Below are 20,420 nucleotides of genomic sequence, written 5' to 3' on the forward strand. Positions count from 1 at the left end.
GCAGAAGTGGCAGCAGTTCAACATTCCTTCTTGTATGTTGTTGGTCCCCCCACTTCAGTTTAGGCACCGCAGAGATTCATTTCAAATGACTTTGAAGGGTTGTTCAAATATCTGACTTGCCTAATTTCCAAAAAATGTATTAGGTAATCATGATTACCTAAGATTTTTAATATATAGAACAGAAATTCAAATACAGTTTCAAAACTTGGCAATAATGCAACAATGAGCTACTTTACTCTTCCTCTAAGATGAAATACAAACTAAACCCATATATCTTTATTAGCCATGTTTTTGAAGGAATTACCTTTAAAACCTTATACTTACATTAAGCTACAAAAACTGGTTCTATCTACATATCTGCATTTAATTCATTTAAACCCGGGACTATACAGTAAAAAGCTAGAAAGGATTTCTTGTACTAAATTATTCATAATAATAAATTTCATTTAGAAGAGTAACAGCTCTCTTACTATGGTGCATGACGTGGGCCTTAGAGTGTTATTTGTCATAGAAAACCCGTTTGTTATCATGGCATTTACCATATTAGAATTTGTCCTGTAAGTAATTAGCATTCTTTCCCATATGAGTCATTCTTCAACTATCTCATGATAATATAAGGTAGCACATTGTAACTTCAATAGGTAGTAATGTTTAAGAATGTATTGTCTTATGACATTTCTTACAGCATTTTTAATATAATAAACATAATAGAGACTTACCAGTGGTGACTCTGTAGTTTTAGAATCTTCAGGGTTTGGCCTCTCATGCAGATTGCTAAATTCCAAGGATTCTTTGATGTTCTGAGATAATTGCTCCTTAGTGGAAGGTTTTTCTAAACCTATACTTGGCAAAGAATCCTTGCTCTCAAGTGATATGCAGGAATCATCAGACTTTTGATTACTTTCCATATCTATAGTTTTCTCCTTGAAATTTCTTTCAAAAAAGCTGCTTTCCCCTAACTTTTCAGTGGCAGGAGAATAAACATCAGGATCCACAATGGTGTCAAATTTTGTATCTGAAGTTACTGCTGTTGAAAACAATTATTTACGAAGTTAAATACACTGATTAAACTGTCAATAAATGAAAACTTCTATGGTGTAAACTCTTATCAATAAGCACTATTTTGTCAACATCTCTTTACTGACATATCAGTGTTAAAATACTTTTACTCTGCTTATGTTCATGAATGATAATCATAATTTACTGATACATTCAAACCTTGATGAGCTAGACTAATGGAAGGAGGCATAATTTTATTTTGTAATGAAATTTTGAAATTGATGCACATTTTTATTTCAGCCTGTGGCTCAATTCCCACTTTCCTACATCCTCTCTCGGCCAAGTTTTACAATAGCAATTTATGAAAAATAATACAGAGAGAGCCTTATTTCCGCATTTTGCTTCTCTTCCTTAGAATGGTTAGTGATAAGGTGAGGGCAAAGGGAAATGTGCCAGATGCAAGAGCAGTACCAGTTAGGGGACAGAAAAACCTTTAAGCTGGGACACCTGCCTCTGGAAAGCTACAAAATGAGCAAGATTACATTAGTCACCACCTCATTATGTCTGCTTTAAGTAAACGACTTGGTTTAGAGCATTGGTTTTCAACCTGGGTGCACAATGGAAGCATCTGAAGGTACTCTTTAAAATTGTCAACGTATGGACCTGACCCCAACCAATTAAATCAGACACTGGGAGCGGCACTGTTTCTGTCTCCCCCCATCCCACCCCCACCCTGCCAAATTGTTCGGGTGATCATAATGTGCAGCCAGGACTGTGAAACACTGGTCTAAATTTTATGAAAAATAAAAATTATTTAATAATTTTTATATCATACTGCATTCATTTTAAATAAAAATATGTATATCATTATCCAGATTTAATATAGCTTCATCTGATTGTCCCCATACTCTTTCCAATATAAATATCTTATCTCTATAAATAGATGGTATAAAATAGTAAAGGCTATGACTAAAATACTCTCCAGTGATGTAAATTCTGCCTTGCTGCTCAAAGGACTTACTCGTTGCAATCAAATGTTTGTATAGCCAGGCAATTACACATAGTATTTAGAACTTCCATTTCCAACAACTATCACTTCTTAAATCACACAATTACTACAAGAAAGGCAGTTACTTATACAACACAGAAATACTTTTACAAGAAAAATTTTATAAAGGCTCTTCAATTTAATGAAACTTGCACAATAATGCTGTATTTTCCTTGAAAGCTTGAATAGAAATTAGTTGATTTTATGGTACAAAGAGATGCCATTTTCTTTTTTTTTTTAATATTTTTTAACGTTTATTTATTTTTGAGACAGAGAGAGACAGAGCATGAACGGGGGAGGGTCAGAGAGAGGGAGACACAGAATCTGAAACAGGCTCCAGGCTCCGAGCTGTCAGCACAGAGCCTGACGCGGGGCTCGAACTCACGGACCGCGAGATCTTGACCTGAGCCGAAGTTGGCCGCCCAACCGACTGAGCCACCCAGGCGCCCCAAGAGATGCCATTTTCTATATGTAAATGTCTACAACTAACCTCTGTAATATTTTTGCAAGATTGCATAATTCCACTACTGCTGAAGAGGTAACAAAGCAGCCTTTTTATTAATCTTTAAAATCTGATGCAAAAAATAGAGGTGTGATTTAATTTAGTCTATTCAATGGAAGTCCCATTAAGTCATAAAAACTAGACATCTTGGTTCAACATTTGAAAATTAATCTAATCTGTCACATCAACAGGCTAAAGAATAAAAATCACAAGATCATATCAATAGATCCAAACCAGAAATAAAAGGGAACTTCCTCAACTTGATAAAGGCTACCTATAAAAAAGCCCTATAGTTAACATCATACTTAATGATGATAAACTAGATGCTTTAACCCTAAGATCAGGAACAAGTCAAGGATATCCCCTCTTACAACTCCTTTCCAAAATCCTTCTAGAAGTTCTAGCTAATGCAATAAAACAAGGAAATAAGTACACGGATTGGGAAGCAAGAAAAAAATCTAATCTCATTCACAGATGACATGATTGTTTATGTACAGAATCTGAACAAATCCACAAAAAAACTTCTGGCACTAATAAGTGATTATTTCAAGGTTGCAGGATACAAGGTCAAGATACAAGTCAATCACTTTCCTATATATCAACATGAATAAGTGGAATTTGAAATTAACAACACAATACCATTAGCACACAAAAATGAAATACTTAAAAGAATGAACTTAACAAAATATGTAAGATCTATATGAGGGGAAACTAGAAATCTCTGATAAAAGTAATCAAAGAACTAAATAAATGGAGAGATAGTCCATGTTCACAGCTAGAAGACTCAATATTGCAAAAATGTCAGTTCTTTCCATCTTGATCTATAGGTTCAATGCAATCCCAATTAAAATCCCAGCAAATTATTTTGTGGATATTGATAAACTGATCCTAAAGTTTATATGAAGAGGCAAAAGACCCAGAAAAGCCAACACATTGGCTGTTGAAGGAGAAGAAGGAGAAGAATTGAAGGAGAAGGACAATGTCAAACACCAACACTACACAACTTCAAGAATTACCGTGCAATTATAGTACCCAAGACAATGTGGTACTGGTAAAAGTATAGAAAAACATATCAATGGTACAGAACTGAGAACCCATAGATAGCCCCACATAGATATAGTGAACTGATCTTTGCCAAATAGCAAAGGCAAAACAATGGAGAACAGTGTTTGCAACAAATGGTGCTAGAACTGGACATTTGCATTCCCACACATTAATCTGGAACAGACCTTACTCCCTTTGCAAAAATTAGCTCAAAAGAATGGTAGACCTAAATGTGAAATGCAAAACTTTAAAACTCTTAAAACATAAAAATCTAGATGATCTTGGGTATGGTGATGACTTTTTAAGACACACACCAAGGGCAGGATCCATGAAAGAAACAATTGATAAGCTGAATTTCATTAAAATTAAAAATCTGTTCTGTAAAAGACACTGTCAAGAGAATGAGAAGACCAGACTTAGGATTTGCAAAACACATATTTGATAAAGTACTGTTATCCAAAACATTAAAAAAATCTAAAATCTGAACAATAAGAAAATGGGCCAATAGACACTTCATGAAAGAAGATAAATAGATGGTAAATAAGCATATGAAAAGATGCTCATCATCATATGCCTTTAGGGAATTGTAAGTTGTTTTTTTTTTATTTTTTTTTTTCAACGTTTATTTATTTTTGGGACAGAGAGAGACAGAGCATGAACGGGCGAGGGGCAGAGAGAGAGGGAGACACAGAATCGGAAACAGGCTCCAGGCTCCGAGCCATCAGCCCAGAGCCCGACGCGGGGCTCGAACTCACAGACCGCGAGATCGTGACCTGGCTGAAGTCGGACGCTTAACCGACTGCGCCACCCAGGCGCCCCAAGGGAATTGTAAGTTGTTAAAACAACAATGAAATCCACTCCACTATTGCTGGAATGACAAAAATCCAAAACACTGACAATACCAAATGCTGGCAAGGATGTAGAGAACAGGAAGTCTCATTCATTGCTGGTGGGAATGCAAAATGGTACAGCCACTTTGGAAGACAGGTTGGTGATTTCTTACAAAACTAAACATGTTCTTGCCATATGATCTAACAATTGCAGTCCTTGGTATTTACCCAAATGAGTTGAGAATTATGTTCAAACAAAAACTCACACATGGATGTTTATATTTATAGCAGCTTTATTCATAATTGCCAAAACTTAGAATTAACCAAGTTGTTCTTCAGTAAGTGAATGTATAAATAAATTGTGGTATTTCCAGACAATAAAATATTACTTAGCGCGCACACACACACACACACACACACACACACACACACACAAAAGGATCAAGGCTCCTGGGTGGCTCAATCAGTTAAGCTTCTGACTTCTGCCCAGGTCATGATCTCACAGTTCGTGGGTTGGAGCCCTGCATCTGGCTCTGTGCTGACAGGTCAGAGCTTGGACCCTGCTTTGGATTCTATGTCTCCCTCTCTCTCTGCCCCTCCCCCCACTCAGGCGCTCTCTCTCTCTCTCTCTCTCTCTCTCTTTGTCTCTCTCTCTCTGAAAAGTAAACATTTTTTAAAAAGAATCAATCAAGTCACGAAAAGACATGGAGTCACCTTTAAGTGTATATTACTAAGTGAAAAAAACCAATCTGAAAAGGTCACATGTTGTATCATTCCAGCTATGTGACATTCTGGAAAAGGCTTAATCATAAAGATAGTAAAAATATCAGTGGTTTTCAGGAATTAGGTGGGAGGGAGGTAATATAAAAAGGCAGGGCACAGAGTATTTTAAAGGTACTAAAACTATTTCTTTATGATACTATAATGATGAATACAGGTTATTATATAAATTTGTCCAAATCCACAGAATGTGCAACACCAAGAGGGAACCCTTGTGAACTATGGACTTTTGGTGATAATGGTGTGTCAATGCATGTTTATTGATTGTAACAAATGTACTACTCTGGTTGGGACATTGATTGTGGGAGAAGCTATGAGTTTGAGAAGGCAGAGTGTGTGTGTGTGTGTGTGTGTGTGTGTGTGTGTGTGTGTGTGTGTGTAGGAACAATCTGTATTTCCTGCTAAATTTTGCTGTGAACCTAAAATTTCTCTAAAAAATAGTCTATAAATAAATCAAGCATCTTTAAAGTCACACTTTTTTTTTAATGTTTATTTTTGAGAGAGAGACAGAGAGACAGAGCAGGGGTGGGGAGGGGCAGAGAGAGAGGGAGACAGAATCTGAAGCAGACTCCAGGCTCTGAGCTGTCAGCACAGACCCCAAGGTGGGGCTCAAACCCATGGACCACGAGATCATGACCTGAACTGAAGTTGGATATTTAACTGACTGAGCCACGCAGGCTCCCCTAAAGTAACACTTAATGGGTATTTATATTCAGCATTTCCCCAAAGGTAACTGGGACACAATGTTCCATGTAGATCAAAAAATATCTTCTGGACTAGGTCTGGAGCCCTGTAAAGTCCTAAATTCCCATGTGAATATAGCTTATAGTTGGTCATAATAATTTATAGGCTTATTGGCTGAAGATGTCAAGTCCAGCAGGATGACCACAAATCACAGTTCTCTACCATCTACTACCCAATCAGAAGGGAATCATCAGTTTTATAACTAGCTATTTTAAATAATGCTCTCAAGTATCTCTCAAGTCCTTCACACAAGATATATTTATTAGTTTTTCTGAAAATACTAAATAGATTAGAAATAATATTTGAAAAGCAGATTAGAAGTAATCTAATTCCTATGTTTTAGCTTAGGAAAATGCAATCTAAGAAAGCAGTGACATGTTCAAGGTCACACAATGATTTAAGGCAGAAATGGAAATGAAATCTGACTTCCAAGCCAGGATAATTTACTGTGACTATCTTTAAATGGTGCTCTCACCATCTGGAAATTGAAACCAGACATTTGCACACAGCATCCTAATCTATAAATTCTAAGGCAACTACTAGTAATAATGTAGATATATAAACAGGATGGTTTGTTTTGGTTTGGTTTGATCACTTATGTAAAACTTTACATCAAAACTGAATATTTGGGGAGAAGATTTAACGCAAGGGAGGGCAACAGGATGCCAATTAGATTTTTGTCACTAAAGGCATATCCATGTAATCTTTTAAATGCTGCTTTCTCAGTCCATAATAACTTTTAGAGGTAGCAACCAACACAGGCAGTTTTTTCTTCTGGATACAAACACTGTTGTCCATTGACTGAAAAGGGTATTTGCTAGAAAACTATATATTTTCAACCAAGGTTTTCTAAGCACCAAATTTTGTGGGGTTTAAATGAACAGCAAAATAGGTAAAGCTTTTACATAGTGAAATACCTACCTGGTTTCATTAAAGTACCAACATTCATTGTTAATCATGTTGATCCATAAGAAAAAAAAAAGTTACCTTTTGAGTTATTTTTACAGGAGGAAGAGCTGTTGTTCAGATGAAGATGTAAGAGGTCTGCTTTTCCCTTGGTGAAAACATGATGTTGATGAATGTCATTTTCATATAGAAAAGTATTCTGATAATTATGAAACGTGCAACTTTCATGTTTAGGGACAGCAAAAGAAAAGAGTTGAAAGAAAGGATAAAAAAAGAAAGTAAAAAGTCCCAGCTTATTAAAACAAATACAATACAACCTTTAAGGAATAGGTTTGTTTACATTAATTTAATATTTTTTTTAACCTTACTGTGGACACATTCTAAACCACAAGTAACTAAATAGTATTTGGGTTTAAAGACACAGGTAACTGGACCAAATCAGATTTAACTGAACAATGTCAACAATGTCAATTAAGAGCTTCCTTAAAAAAATATTCTAGGGCACCTGGTGGTTCAGTCAGTTGAGCATCTAATGCTTGATTTCAGCTCAGGTCATGATCGCAGGGTCAGAGGATCGAGCTCCTCATGTCAGGCTCTGCGCTGAGTGTCGAGCCTGCTTAAGATTCTCTCTCTTCCCCCCTCTGCCCCTCTCCCCCTGCTTGCATGCACACACACACACATACACACACACTCTCTCTCTCTCTCTCTCTCTCTCTCTCTCTCTCTTTAAAACAAACATTCTGAAATATGTTTGGTTCCTTATATTCTTTCTTCTAAAAATAGAGAGTTACCTTTTCAAGCTCATTGAAATCTGATGAAATCAAGGTTTTAGTACTTACATAAACTTTTCATTTGAACTATCAGAGTCATATTTTCAGTTTTTAATGATGATTACTATATACTAACATATGTACAATTTAAACATTTTCTATAAATTGAATAATATATTTAATAATACCCAATATTTATGTAAGCTTTACATAGCACCACCATAAAAGCTCCTGGATTATGCTCCTGTGCCACTTATGATCCTTTATGATTCTTCTTAGGAAAGAAGAAACTCCATGGACACCTCCAAACCCAAAGTGCAAAACTATTGCCAAACCATCATCAGTAACTTTCTCTGGCTTCTATAACATGGAGGTCAAAGCAGAACTTGTGATAGGATATATAAAGGAATCAAATTAGAGAGCATAAATGTCATTCATTTCCTTAGGTAATCCATACAAATCTCTTATCTACTGACCAAAAGGTTGTCTCCTGCCAAAAGCACATTTGTTTCTAGATATGTGAGTCTATGTGTTCAAACATGGGGCTTTTCAGGTCCAAGAGCATCACTTAGGCCCACTGCTATTCCAAAATGCTGACAGACTCTAAGTTGATCTGAACATATAAACAAAAAATGGGGTTGGGGCTACTTAGTAGGAACTTCACTCTGCTGTTTGCCCAATTTAATACTTTGTAGTCAAAATACATGAAACTCTAGCTAAGATTTCAACAGCAAAGGAGACTTGGAGTACTTTTTAACATTACTAACAGAGCTAGATGCTATTTTTCACTTGGAAATGACAAAATTATAAAAATAGTTACAAAGTGAACTGTTAGGCTTCATGCTTCATTTATTTAATTCATCACATAGTAAACTCTACCTAGAAAGTAATCTATAGTCTGGGACATCTTTTTATCTCTCAAACTAATCATTAATATATCTGTTTTTATTTAGGGTTCATAGAAAATGGAAATACAAAGAAAGCCCATACAAAATATATCATCCTTGGTAAGCCATTTCAAATAATAATGCTAAATTTAGAAGTATCTATTAAATAATCCAGATATTAGGTAAGAGTATACACATATCATTATAGTCACTTTTCTAATTATTGAATATTGGCAAATGTTAGAAATATTGTGCACAAATTTAAACATGGCTTTAGTAAAATATATTCTAATATCGAAGTCATGTTTTTTACACCATGAATTTCTCATTTAAAGAGATAGTTGAATCGCTTCTCGGCCTTTTGGCTAAGATCAAGTGTAAAGAGATAGTTGATTTCTTGGGTAGGTTTTTAATAAACATCAAAAGCGATTTAGAAAGATCTTACCTTTGTTGACTGTCTACATCTGCTAACTCAACTTTGTAGGGCACTGTGTTTCCTGGTTCTTCAAATTCCTCTTCATAAGTCTTGTTAAATGTATGTAGTATAATATTAGTATGTTCAATAAATGTATTATACATTAACCATCTAACTTGTACATAATATTTAGAGAATTTTCTCCCTACAAGCAATGTCACATGCTTTTCTGACTATGTACCATAGAACAATTCCAGGAGAACTAACGCAATAAATATTTGTTTGGGGCATTGGCTGTGTCAGTCATGTCATTACTACTATCACACCTAGAAACAACAGTTAACAGGTGTTTTACTATGTAACCACTGAGTGCAAAGTAGGCTAGTGACTGAGGTGTTTTTAGTTCTCTGGCCAGCATATTACAAGGTTACTCTGTGCATCAACTAATTAATGCCAAGAACACACACACATATGTAAGCATGTGTGCTTATTTGTTCAGTATCTTAACAATTTATCCAGAGGGGAAATAAAAATGTGGCTAGGAGCGTGCGCACATACACACACACACACACACACACACACACACACACACACACACAGCAGAAGCTATTAACCTGAAGAAGAAAGTAGTAGAGAGGTACTTCCTCCCTTCTAGCCTTTTTCTGTGACAATCACAGGAAGAGGAATATCGAGGACAAGTAGTACATTCAGCTACTAGATGACCGGAAAATCAGAAATGTGCTGAGTTTGTCCCAACTTAAACCTTCATCCTAAAGCTCCAGCTCTGACTGGCTCAACTTTCAGGTGATTCTATTTTGTGTCTTCTAGAGGTTTGTATTCAAGTTATTACACTAAATCCCTTAAATCTTAGTACTATTTTTTCTTTAAATAAAAAATAATACTAGATGACATTCAAGAAACTACATATATACAAATTATAGTAAATAGACACCATATAAGGAGACCAATCTTTGTTTAAAAGACTGATAACATAAAGGGCTAAATAAAACAAGCACTAAACTACATTTCTATAAGCTAAGAGAATAAAATGTCTTCTCATCTCCCACACTATATGTTTCCAAAAATAGCACAATATCAATTCAGCTCACAAATTTACTGCCTACATTAAAAACAATACCATTTTATTCCTATCAGCATGTTTAAATTCAAACTCTTGTAGATTTTTCCCCAACAATGCTTAATTAAAAAAATAGTGTTGAAAATAATATGTAGTTATAACTATATGTTTTGAATTTCTTGTTTGCTAAGTAATAGGGTAGTCATTATGCACTTACATCATCCAGTTCAACTATATTTAGAGATGGCTCGGGTCTCTCTATGTTAAATTCTTCTACTGGCAGAAAAAGTGCTGGGTATTGTTTGGTCTCCTCAACTAGGAAATAAGATTAGGAAATAATGTCATTAAAGGATATACTTCACCTGATAATTCCCTATCTTCAAATAACATAGTCAACAATAAGAGAATAACGTTCTCTTGTGCACCCACACTAATACATATATGCTGTCAGTTTCCCGAGCTCAAGTAAAACACACATTTTATTAACATTCAACGTTTAAGTACAACCATTTAGGGATGCCTGGGTGGCTGAATCAATCAAGCATCTGACTCCTGATTTCAGCTCAGGTCATGATCTCACAGTCGGGGACTGAGCCCTGCATTGAGCTCCGTGCTCCACCAGGCACAGAGGGATTCTCCTGCTAGGGATTCTCTCTCTCCCTCTTTCTCTGCCCCTCCCCTGTTCACACTTTCTCTCAAAATAAATAAATAAACTTAAAAAAACAACTATTTAATTTAAGGCAAAGTAAATCTATCAAATGGGAAGGAGAGTGTGCTTGATTTTGAGCTACAGATAAAGGGTGCAGAGTCCAGTTGAGGGTAATATAGTAAAACGAAACAAAACAAAACAAAACAAAAAAGCAGATGCTAACAAATGCTTAGTGTTTGAAATTTGAAATAATAAATGAGAAAATATCTAATCAAGACTGAACTAACCATCACTGTCTTCATCATTTTCATTCTGGGAACACTGTGCCTCACCAGCAGTGTTACATTGAGGTATGAATGCATCTGGCAGCATGTTTCGAAGTTGCTCCTGTGGAGTTCTACAGAACGAGAAGCAATTAAAAGACTAAAATACATTACCTGAAACTTTCCCAGGCAAGATCTTGATTTATTTCACAAATGAATGAGCATACAAAACTAATGATGAAACCAAAGCTACACTTCTGATTCATGGAAGAAAAGTATGACTGTGTAACAGAGTCTTCATCTATTAAAATAATTTCGTAAATCAAATTAACGTCATACAAGAGTTTTCAATTGCATGTCCTACTGTTTTTCATTTAGATGAAAATCAAAGACAAACGTAAGTGTTTCTACCAGCCACATGGAGTCCCTGACATACCACACTATTTAAAAAGTTAATTTGTGAATGTGTGTTGTGCATCACCGCTTAGGTATTATGTTGATAGGTCCCAAGGCAAACTAAAGACATTTTTCTGAACTTTAACTAAGCCAGCAGGGTGATAAAATATGCTTTCCCAATATTAATGTAGTGTGTTCCAGCTATGGCATCTATCACCCAGTTAATGAAGTTTGATATGGCCCATCTCGTATAGAAGGCAACAAAACACAGGAATTCTCAGAGGTCACTATTATGCATTGGTTTCATAGGCTATTCCCCAATTCCTGGTAAGGTGGCACCTTTTAGTCAAGAATATAAATAGCTACAGCCCTTCCAGGCCATGCCAGTTCATGGAGTCCCCGTGTAAAAGTCAGGACCTTCTTAATGATATTAACAGGTAGCATTGACACAAAGCTTAAAATGTACGAGGCTCAGTTCTAACAAATCTGGGGTATTAAAGATTAACAGGTATATTAATTAGGCACGCGTGTTATCTTAATTTTATGTATGAGAAAACTGAGGCACGAAGAAGTAAACCAACTTGTACAATCATTTAGGTAGTAAATACAGAAGAGGATTTGAACCCAAGGAGTCCGCCTCCCCAAGTCAATGTTCTTAACCATTACTCTGTATGGCCTCTCTCACAATTTGCAAAGGCAGTAAGATTTGATAATCTGACAATCTATGGCTATGTGAATTTTCCCAATATATATAATGTATATATCAGAACACTCCAAAATATTTATATATTACTCAGCTTTGTGTCTTGACAAATTTCATGAGCGTACCATCTTACATCTATAATTTAATTAAGTAATGGAAAATATAAAGAGTAAAGGTCAAAACAAACTGGCACGTGGCCACCAGGAACCTGTTTCCAGTTTGACACGGATATAGTATACAAAAAGTTCAATCATAGACGCACGTAAGTTTACTATTATTCAGATACTCCTTCTTCGTGAAGTAAAAAAATTATTTAAGTTCATGAGCAAAGCCCTGAACCAAAGGCTTATAGAATCTAGGCAACAGAGTACTGGAACTACTGACTGTTTATTCTAAATTCAGTATTTTGCAGATGAGAAAACATAGACCAAGAGAGTTTAAATGATCTGCCCATGAACAACTAGTTACTCAATAAAATAGGTCTGTATTCTGGATATTGGGACTCTGGCACCAGTGCTTGCTCGAAAGATCATGCCATGTAAATAAAAGGATGAAACGTCTCTTAGAGTAAGACTCCCTCACCAGATTTTCCTGAAAATGTAAACAAGTATTTATTGAACGCAGACTAACTGACAGGTACACACTAATGAGCTTCAGACCTAAAAGACTGGTATGGGCATGACACTTTATAAGAGCTATAGACAGCTTGGACAGCAGTTCCATAGGAATAACTAGACTAGAACAGTATATGAATGAACCATAGGCCACAACGGGATACAACCATACACCTCGGAAAATGACCAGCACCAAACAAACAAAAAACCCCAAAGATACCAGGCACTGGCAAAGATGGAGGGCAACTAGAACTCATACATTGCAGGAAGGTGTGGAAGCTGTGCACTTTGCAGACAGGGTCTGGAGGTATATTTATAAAGATAAATATACACATACCAATCTAGCCAGCCCGGCCCCAGGTATTTACCCAAGGAATTAAAAACTGATATTCAAACAAAAACCCATTTGCAAATGTTTCTAACAGATTTAGTCGTAATTGTCAAAAGCTAGAAATCAGCAGGATGTTCTTCAACAGATTAATGGATAAACTGTACATCAGGATGATGAAATTCTGGCCCACAATAAAAAGGAATGGATTTTGATTCACTGAAGAGCACGGATGGCTCTTAAATGCATTTTGCTACATAAAGGACACACAAGGCTACATTATTGTTTGATCTCACTTACATGACATTCAGAAAAAGGCAAATGTATAAGGATGGAAATGGATCAATGGTTGCCTTGTGTTGGAGAAGAAGTGTTGACTATAAAGGGGAAGCAAAAGGGAATTTGGAGCTGATGGAACTGTGCTGTTTGGTGCTATGATGAATATTTGACTCCAGGCATTTGTAAAAATCCATAGAACTGTACACAAGTTTATGCTATTCAATTTTTAAAAAGTACTCAGGATGTGGACATAACCCAGGGAATGGCAGAGCTACTCTAATGGAGGTAGGAAAGAAATGAGCACCATGGCCTCAGAAACTTTGGAGAAAAAGTTTTTGACTAGATACTGTAGGCTAAAGATAAAAAACACTACATACAAATAATTCACTCTAGTTGGTAAATTTGTTTCTCACAGTAACATTAGTTTGAAATTCTGGAACAACTGTACACACACACACACACACACACACACACACACACACACGGGCTGATAAATGAGTAAATATATCATAGATAATGAGAGCCAGGATTCTCATTGTAGGTGAAAGTAACCACAAATAAGCAAAGAAAGGATGTGATGCTGGTTTGGAGTCAAGTAGGAGTGTACTTCATGTTTACCTCAATAGATACCCAGGTATATAGATACAGAAATAAATTTGGCTATGTGAGTATAGTGGTAAGTACACATACATATATTTCCTAGATGTTCTCTGAGATGAAATAGGCTCTGTGTTACCTGCGTAGCCATGAGCACCTCTATAATCTAGATCTTGGTTTCTTAATACCATTTTCAAAAAAAAGGAATCAAGACTACTTGGAGAAGTTATTTCCAGGCTCGGGCACAGAAATGCATGTTGGGTGCCAGTAAAATGAAGGTATATTAAAAGCAAACAAATCAACAAACAAAAAAGGATGAGGATGCATTGAAAGAAGAGGGGAGTCAACCTGAAACAGCTCTCAGGGGTCAAGGCAGGAACTATTTGAGTCACAAAATAAATAACAATAGTGTTTAATATTAATTAAAAAATGCATATCCATGAGTCCACACAAATAAACAACTGAATAAACAAATGAAAGGGGAAGTAGGGATATTCTTCCTTGAAGAATTCTAATTAATAAATATAGAAGAAATGAAGGAAATAGAAAATCACTAGTTATTCTGCTGCTGGAAAATTCCACAGGTAAATACTAAAATTAGTAGAGGAGAGTTTAGGTAAAAAGAAGATTTTGTATCATCTCAAGGCATCTCCCCTAAAACATTTATTAATCACTCTGATATGAATGTTTGTGCCCCCTCTCAAAATTCATGTGTGAAAATCCCAATACATAATGTGATGGCATTAAGAGGTGGGGTCTGTGGGAGGTAATTAGGTCATGAAGGCACAGCCCCCATGTGGGACTGATGCCCTTATAGAAGAGTTCCGAAAGAGCCATGTGAGGACACAGCCAAATAGATGCCTCCAGGAAGCAGGTTATCACTAGGCTCTGAGTCAGCCAGTGTCTTGACCTTGGACTTCCGACCTCCAGAATTCGAAGAAATACGTTTGTTGTTTACAAGGCATCCAGTTTATGTTATTCCATTGCAACATCCCAAATGGACTAAGAAAGAAGCTGGTACCAGAAGTGGGGTGCTGCTAAAAATGTGGAAGCAGCTTTGGAACTGACTGACTGATGATGGGTAGAAGCTGAAAGGGGTTTAAAGTTCATACTAAAAAAACCTTATATAGCTGTGAAAGAAACTTTAAAGGCAATTCCAGTGAGGACTCCAAAAAGAGGAGAACTGAGGAAAAGCCTCAGTCTTCTTACAGAATATCTAAGTAATCCTGAACAGAGTATCAGTAGAAATAGGGATGGTAAACACCATCCAGCTGAGGTTTCAAATGGAAATAAGGAACATGCTATTGGACAGTGGAGGAAAAGCAATTTTAATTAATAAAGTTGCAAAGAACTTGGCTGAATTGTGTTTGTGTCCTAGTGTTTTATGTAAGATAGAACTTAAGAGGGATGAAATTAGTTATGTGGCTAAGGCAATTTCTAAGCAAAGTATTGAAGGAAAGGCTTGGATTCTCTTGACTGCTCATAGTAAAACGCAAGGGTGAAATGACTTAAAGACAGAATTGTTAGTCAAAAGAGAAACAAAACTTAAATATTTGGAATATTATCAGAATTTACACATTGAAAAGAATGAGAGGGCCTATTCAGGAGAGAACAGGAAGTGTATGGCCAAATGGTCATCTGATAGGAGGATCAGCCATCTAAATAGAAGGCACATTTTCCACTGTCAGAGACAATGGAAAAATGACCTCCAAAGGCAATTCAAAACTCATCGGGGCTATACCTCCCATCCCAGGCAGAGAAAGCTGCAGGCCACACAGCAGGGAGACCCCATTAGAGCAATGCCCAGTGAATCTCTAGGGGCAAGGATGCCCCTGTAACACCAAGCTAGCCAAGCCACATGATTCCCACCCAAGAAAGTCACAAGCATGTGACCCCACACAGAACCATCATAGGAATGGGCCACCCAAAGCCATGGGGGCAAAGCCACCCAGAGCCTTGGGGTCCCAGCCTTGCCTAGTAAAGCTGTGGAGGCACTGCCTCAGTGTGTGTGAAAGGCAGGACCCCTGCTCTAGTGTGTCTGGAAGGTGGGACCTCTACCTCAGTGGGCCCTGGAGTGCAGAGCATCAATGGAGAGGCTAATTCTCAAGACTTAAGGTTAAATAGAATTTGCTTTATTGGGTTTTAAACTTGCTTAGAATCTGCTACTCCTTTCTTCTTTCCTATTTCTCTCATTTGGAATGGAAATATCTATCCCATGCCTGTCCCACCATTGTACTTTAGAAGCAAATAACGTGTTTGATTTCATAATTTCACAGTTAGAGAACAATTTGCCTCAGAATGAATAATACATTGAATCTCACTCATATCTGACTTAGATGATATTTAGATGAGACTATGAACTTTAGACTTGAGATGATGCTACAATAAGTGAAAATCTGGGGGCTCCTAGAATGGAATGAACATATTTTGCATATGAGAAGTTCATGAACCTTGTTGGGGCCAGGGCAGAAAGCTCTGTTCTGAATGTTTCAGGTGTTGTAACCCTAACTCCAAAGTGATGGTATCAGGAGGTGGGCCTTTGGGAGGTGATCAGGTCATATGGACAGAGCCCTTATGAATGGGATTAGTGCCCTTGTAAAAGATATCTGAAAGAGACCCCTTGTCCCTTCTGCCATGTGAGGACACAGTGAGAAGATGGCCATCTATGAACCAGGGAGCTGTCTCTCTCCAGATACTGCATCTGCTGGCACCTTTATCTTGGAATTTCCAGCCTTAAACACTGAAAAATGAGTGTTTGCGTTTATAAGCTACGTGGTCTATGGTATTCTGTATAACAGCCCAAGAACTTAATTACAAAAGGAAAAGAATGAGTGTGCAGCGGAGCAATTCAGTGAGCACCACGTTAACCATGGGCTCAAGGTTAACATCCTGGTAATAAGATGCACTGACAGCATGATCCTGTGATACCACACTGAGAAGGGCACATCCTCTCTGTGTTATTCTTCCTCCAAATGCATAACCTCAATCTAATTATGAAAAGGCATCAGATAGACCCAAGTTGAGTATATTCTATAAAAAATCTGGCAAGTACTCTTTAAAAATGTCAGGGTCTTGAAAGACAAGAAAAGACTGAGGAACTATAATGGATAAGGAGCTATGACAAAAAAGGCAATGTGAGATCCTGGATTGGATCCTGAAGTAGAATAAGGACAACAGTAGAAAAACTGGTGAAATCCAAATGAAGTCCGTAGTTTAGTTAAAAATATTGTACCAACGTTAATTTGTTGGATTTGATACATGCACTATGGATATGTAAGATGTTGCCATTATGGGAAGCTGAATGAATGATATGTGGGAAATCTTCATACTGTTTTACAACTCTTCTGTATGCCCTATTTCGAAATAAATTTTTAAAAAATTTGCCACATGAAAAACAGTTAAAGGGGCATGGGGACATATATTAACCTGTCAAACAGAAACTTCAAGGAAGACATGAAGGCTGATTTCAAAAATCTGAAGGAATGCCACGGAGAGGAGGAATTCAAGTTGCTCTGTATTGGCTTAATTAGTAGAATTGAGACCATGTTTAGAAACCAGTCAGAAACAAATTACAGCTCACTAGGAGATACTACAACAGGCAGAATGTTCCAAAAATGGAATGGGCCATTCCAGGAGATAGTTTTGTATGAATGAAGGTGAAGCAAGGGCTTAATGACCCCTCCTCAGGTACATTCTAGACTGGTCCTCCAACACCTTGCGCCTCAAAATGCAGAATTACCTACACAAATATCAGCTGAGAGCTGTTAGAAATTCAGAAATGCAGAGTGCCAGGCCCCACCCAGACCTACGGAAGAAGAATCTGTATCTTGCCACAGTCGGCAGGTGATTCATCGGCACAATGAAGTGTGAACAGTACTACTATAGGGCAAAGTGAGCCTTTAAAGGTACCTCCCAATACAGATCTTATATGACCATAAAACAACTATGAATGACTCTAACATGTAATTAGTAATAATTTTAGTCCAATATTTAATAGCTTGACTTTTAAACAATTTATGAAATGTCACAGCTAATGATATACTCTTTGAGTAAAATAATTGAATACTGTTAATAACACTATAATATTAAAGGTATAATTAAAAGTACATTCTGAAAAATAGAGCCTCACAAGTCTATGCTAATGTAAAAAATGAGAGCAAACCTTTTCAAAGTAATCTTTCATTTATTGCATTATTTTTGCTATTATTCTTAAATTCTATACCATATTTGTGTCTTTTTCTCACATACACATTTGCATTTTTTATAGCAAACTCTAAATGAATGATGCATCACATACATAAATAAAATTTAAATCCTTATTAGAACAGTAGAAGCTTCATAGGGATTTAATATTGCTTTAAAATTATTTATGCAAATGTGAAACACACATATAAAACTGCTACAAAAAAGCATGTCACACAAGCCAGGAACAGAAACAGCTTTTATATTTCTTGTTAATAATGCAAAATTTCAGAAAATACCTTCTGTGTTTTTTAAGCCATAATTTTTCCATATACGAAAGACTATCTTCTTTAAATTCAATATTGAGTGGTTCTCTCCAAATTTTCAGATTAGTTTGTACTTCACATTCTCCCAATGAGTCTATAAAAATAAGTATAATGTGCAAAATTAATGTAAACTTGTCTATAAATTACCATGTCTCTCAAGATATACCAGTCACCAATTTTAAAGCAAATATGCTTTGATATTTATCTATGTAATCAATAGTTCTAGGCTTAATAAATGCACAAGTAATAAATGTTAGCAATTTATTAAAGGACTGTATAGACACTTTTCTTCAATAATCCCTTGAAATGAAAGAATCTTATGATTCATAACATTTTTAAAAGCAACTAATTATTTTAAATGATAAAGATAAATACAAGCAGATTCATTATATATTCTATAAATGCACACACACATAAAGGTATGTATCATAGCCACTGACAATAATATTTACACATTATGGGAAATGGAAAATAAATAACTCAGAATGGCACCTGGAGGAGACAACTGTCCTCATGAATTTATAACTCCATGGCAATTCGCTTCCAGATGCTTAAGATGTTTCTGAAGTACTACTAAATTAAAACCATTATTCAGAGATATTTAAAACTGATGGGGTTTTTGGGAAAGAAAGCAGTATAAATCCAGGATTACCAGTCTTTCCACCCTCTTAGATACTACCCATCTCTCCAAACTGACCATCCTGTTGGAGGAGAAGAAAGAGAAGTAGTAAGGATGGGAAAAATTATTTTCGAAGACTGAACCTAGAGAACAGTCCCAACCTCATACCATAGCCTTTAGTGAATAGCTTCCAGAAATAGCCTAATACCAGCAAGAGAAATAAACCAAAAGAATGTAAGTCACACTATCCCTATTCTCCCCACAAAGTACAGCTGTGTTGAAGAAAGCAATCGGAGGAAATTCTGAGAAACACCATCAGAATGCACTAAACTGAAAGAAAAGAAGTTAAGGACATGAACAAAAGGAGATCCCCCCACTACAGGTCCCCCTTTCCAGGGCAAAACAAAGTATTTCTTGACAGGATAGCTGAAACTAAAAATGAGGACTCGCTTTTTTGTTTGTTTGTTTGTTTGTTTAGTCATAGAGAAGAGCCACTGTGCTTGAGAGATGATCCCCTAGATCTGTCAGGTGATGAGTAGGAAGAAGGTATAGCATCTGGCCTGGGATTCACCCTTCTCCCATTATCAACGGTACATTCCCAGGAAATAAAGATGGTGGGTGACCAGGGTTAGTTTGCTTGTTAAGTAAGATGTTAATAACGGGGCACCTGGCAAATAGATTAATGATATGTATGGAGAATATTATCTGTTTAATGCATTTAACAGGATAGCCATTGTTTAGAATTGCCTATAGCAAACAAATCTAGAACGCATGGATCTATGAAACTCATCTCCCTTGAAAAGTGCCACATACGTAACTTAGGTTTTGGTTTGCTCCCTCGTTTCATGGTTCTCTAGCTACCTTTTGTGAGAATTTGTGTGAGATGCCCCTTTGTTCATATTAGCGGGATGTTGGGTGTTTTTCTCAATAGACAGTGCCAAACTCTTAAGGTGAGCATATGTTTTGATGTGTTTGATGAGGTGTTTGAGGAACAGCCAGGCAGCCAGTGGAGTTGAAACAGAGTAAGCCAGGATGGGAGTAACAGGAAGTGAAATCACAGAGATAATGGACTTCAGATTACATTGAACCTTCTAGGCCACTGTAAGAACATGCCTTCCACACACTGAAGGAAATGAGCCTTGGGAGTTCACATAAAATGAATTCAAGTTAGTAATCAATAACAGAAATAACTAGAAAACTTGGGAATTCAAAATGTGTTACTAAGCTAAATGGCCAAGAAGCATATAAATAGATACTCAATAACACTTGTATTGAGTTACACAGAGTAAATATACCATTTTATCTCTAACGGACCAACAAAAATTTAAAAATCTGACAAAGTGTTAATGATAACGGGAGGCAACCAAACCTCTTAAATACTGCAGGGAAGTATAAACCAATATAAAACCTTTGGCAAATAATTCAGTTTTATCTAGTATAGTCGAAGACATATACATCCCA

General features: G+C 36.5%; 1 protein-coding gene across 4 annotated transcripts in view; it reads right to left on the minus strand.

Annotated features, from left to right (window-relative positions):
* The window catches only part of ZBBX (zinc finger B-box domain containing), a 116,520-nt gene that overhangs the window by 26,754 nt on the left and 69,346 nt on the right, over positions 1-20,420 (minus strand). For 3 of the 4 annotated variants that reach the window (XM_047873959.1, XM_047873960.1, XM_047873963.1), the window contains 6 exons: positions 18,314-18,434; positions 10,940-11,049; positions 10,221-10,318; positions 8,956-9,035; positions 6,935-7,074; positions 720-1,027 (listed from right to left, as the gene is read on the minus strand). In XM_047873959.1, the coding sequence (XP_047729915.1) occupies positions 720-1,027; positions 6,935-7,074; positions 8,956-9,035; positions 10,221-10,318; positions 10,940-11,049; positions 18,314-18,434 (857 nt within the window). The remainder of the gene's footprint in view (positions 1-719; positions 1,028-6,934; positions 7,075-8,955; positions 9,036-10,220; positions 10,319-10,939; positions 11,050-18,313; positions 18,435-20,420) is intronic. The other variant, XM_047873962.1, reaches the window with a different exon arrangement.

This window comes from Prionailurus viverrinus, chromosome C2, assembly GCF_022837055.1.
Source record: "Prionailurus viverrinus isolate Anna chromosome C2, UM_Priviv_1.0, whole genome shotgun sequence".
Taxonomy (NCBI): domain Eukaryota; kingdom Metazoa; phylum Chordata; class Mammalia; order Carnivora; family Felidae; genus Prionailurus; species Prionailurus viverrinus.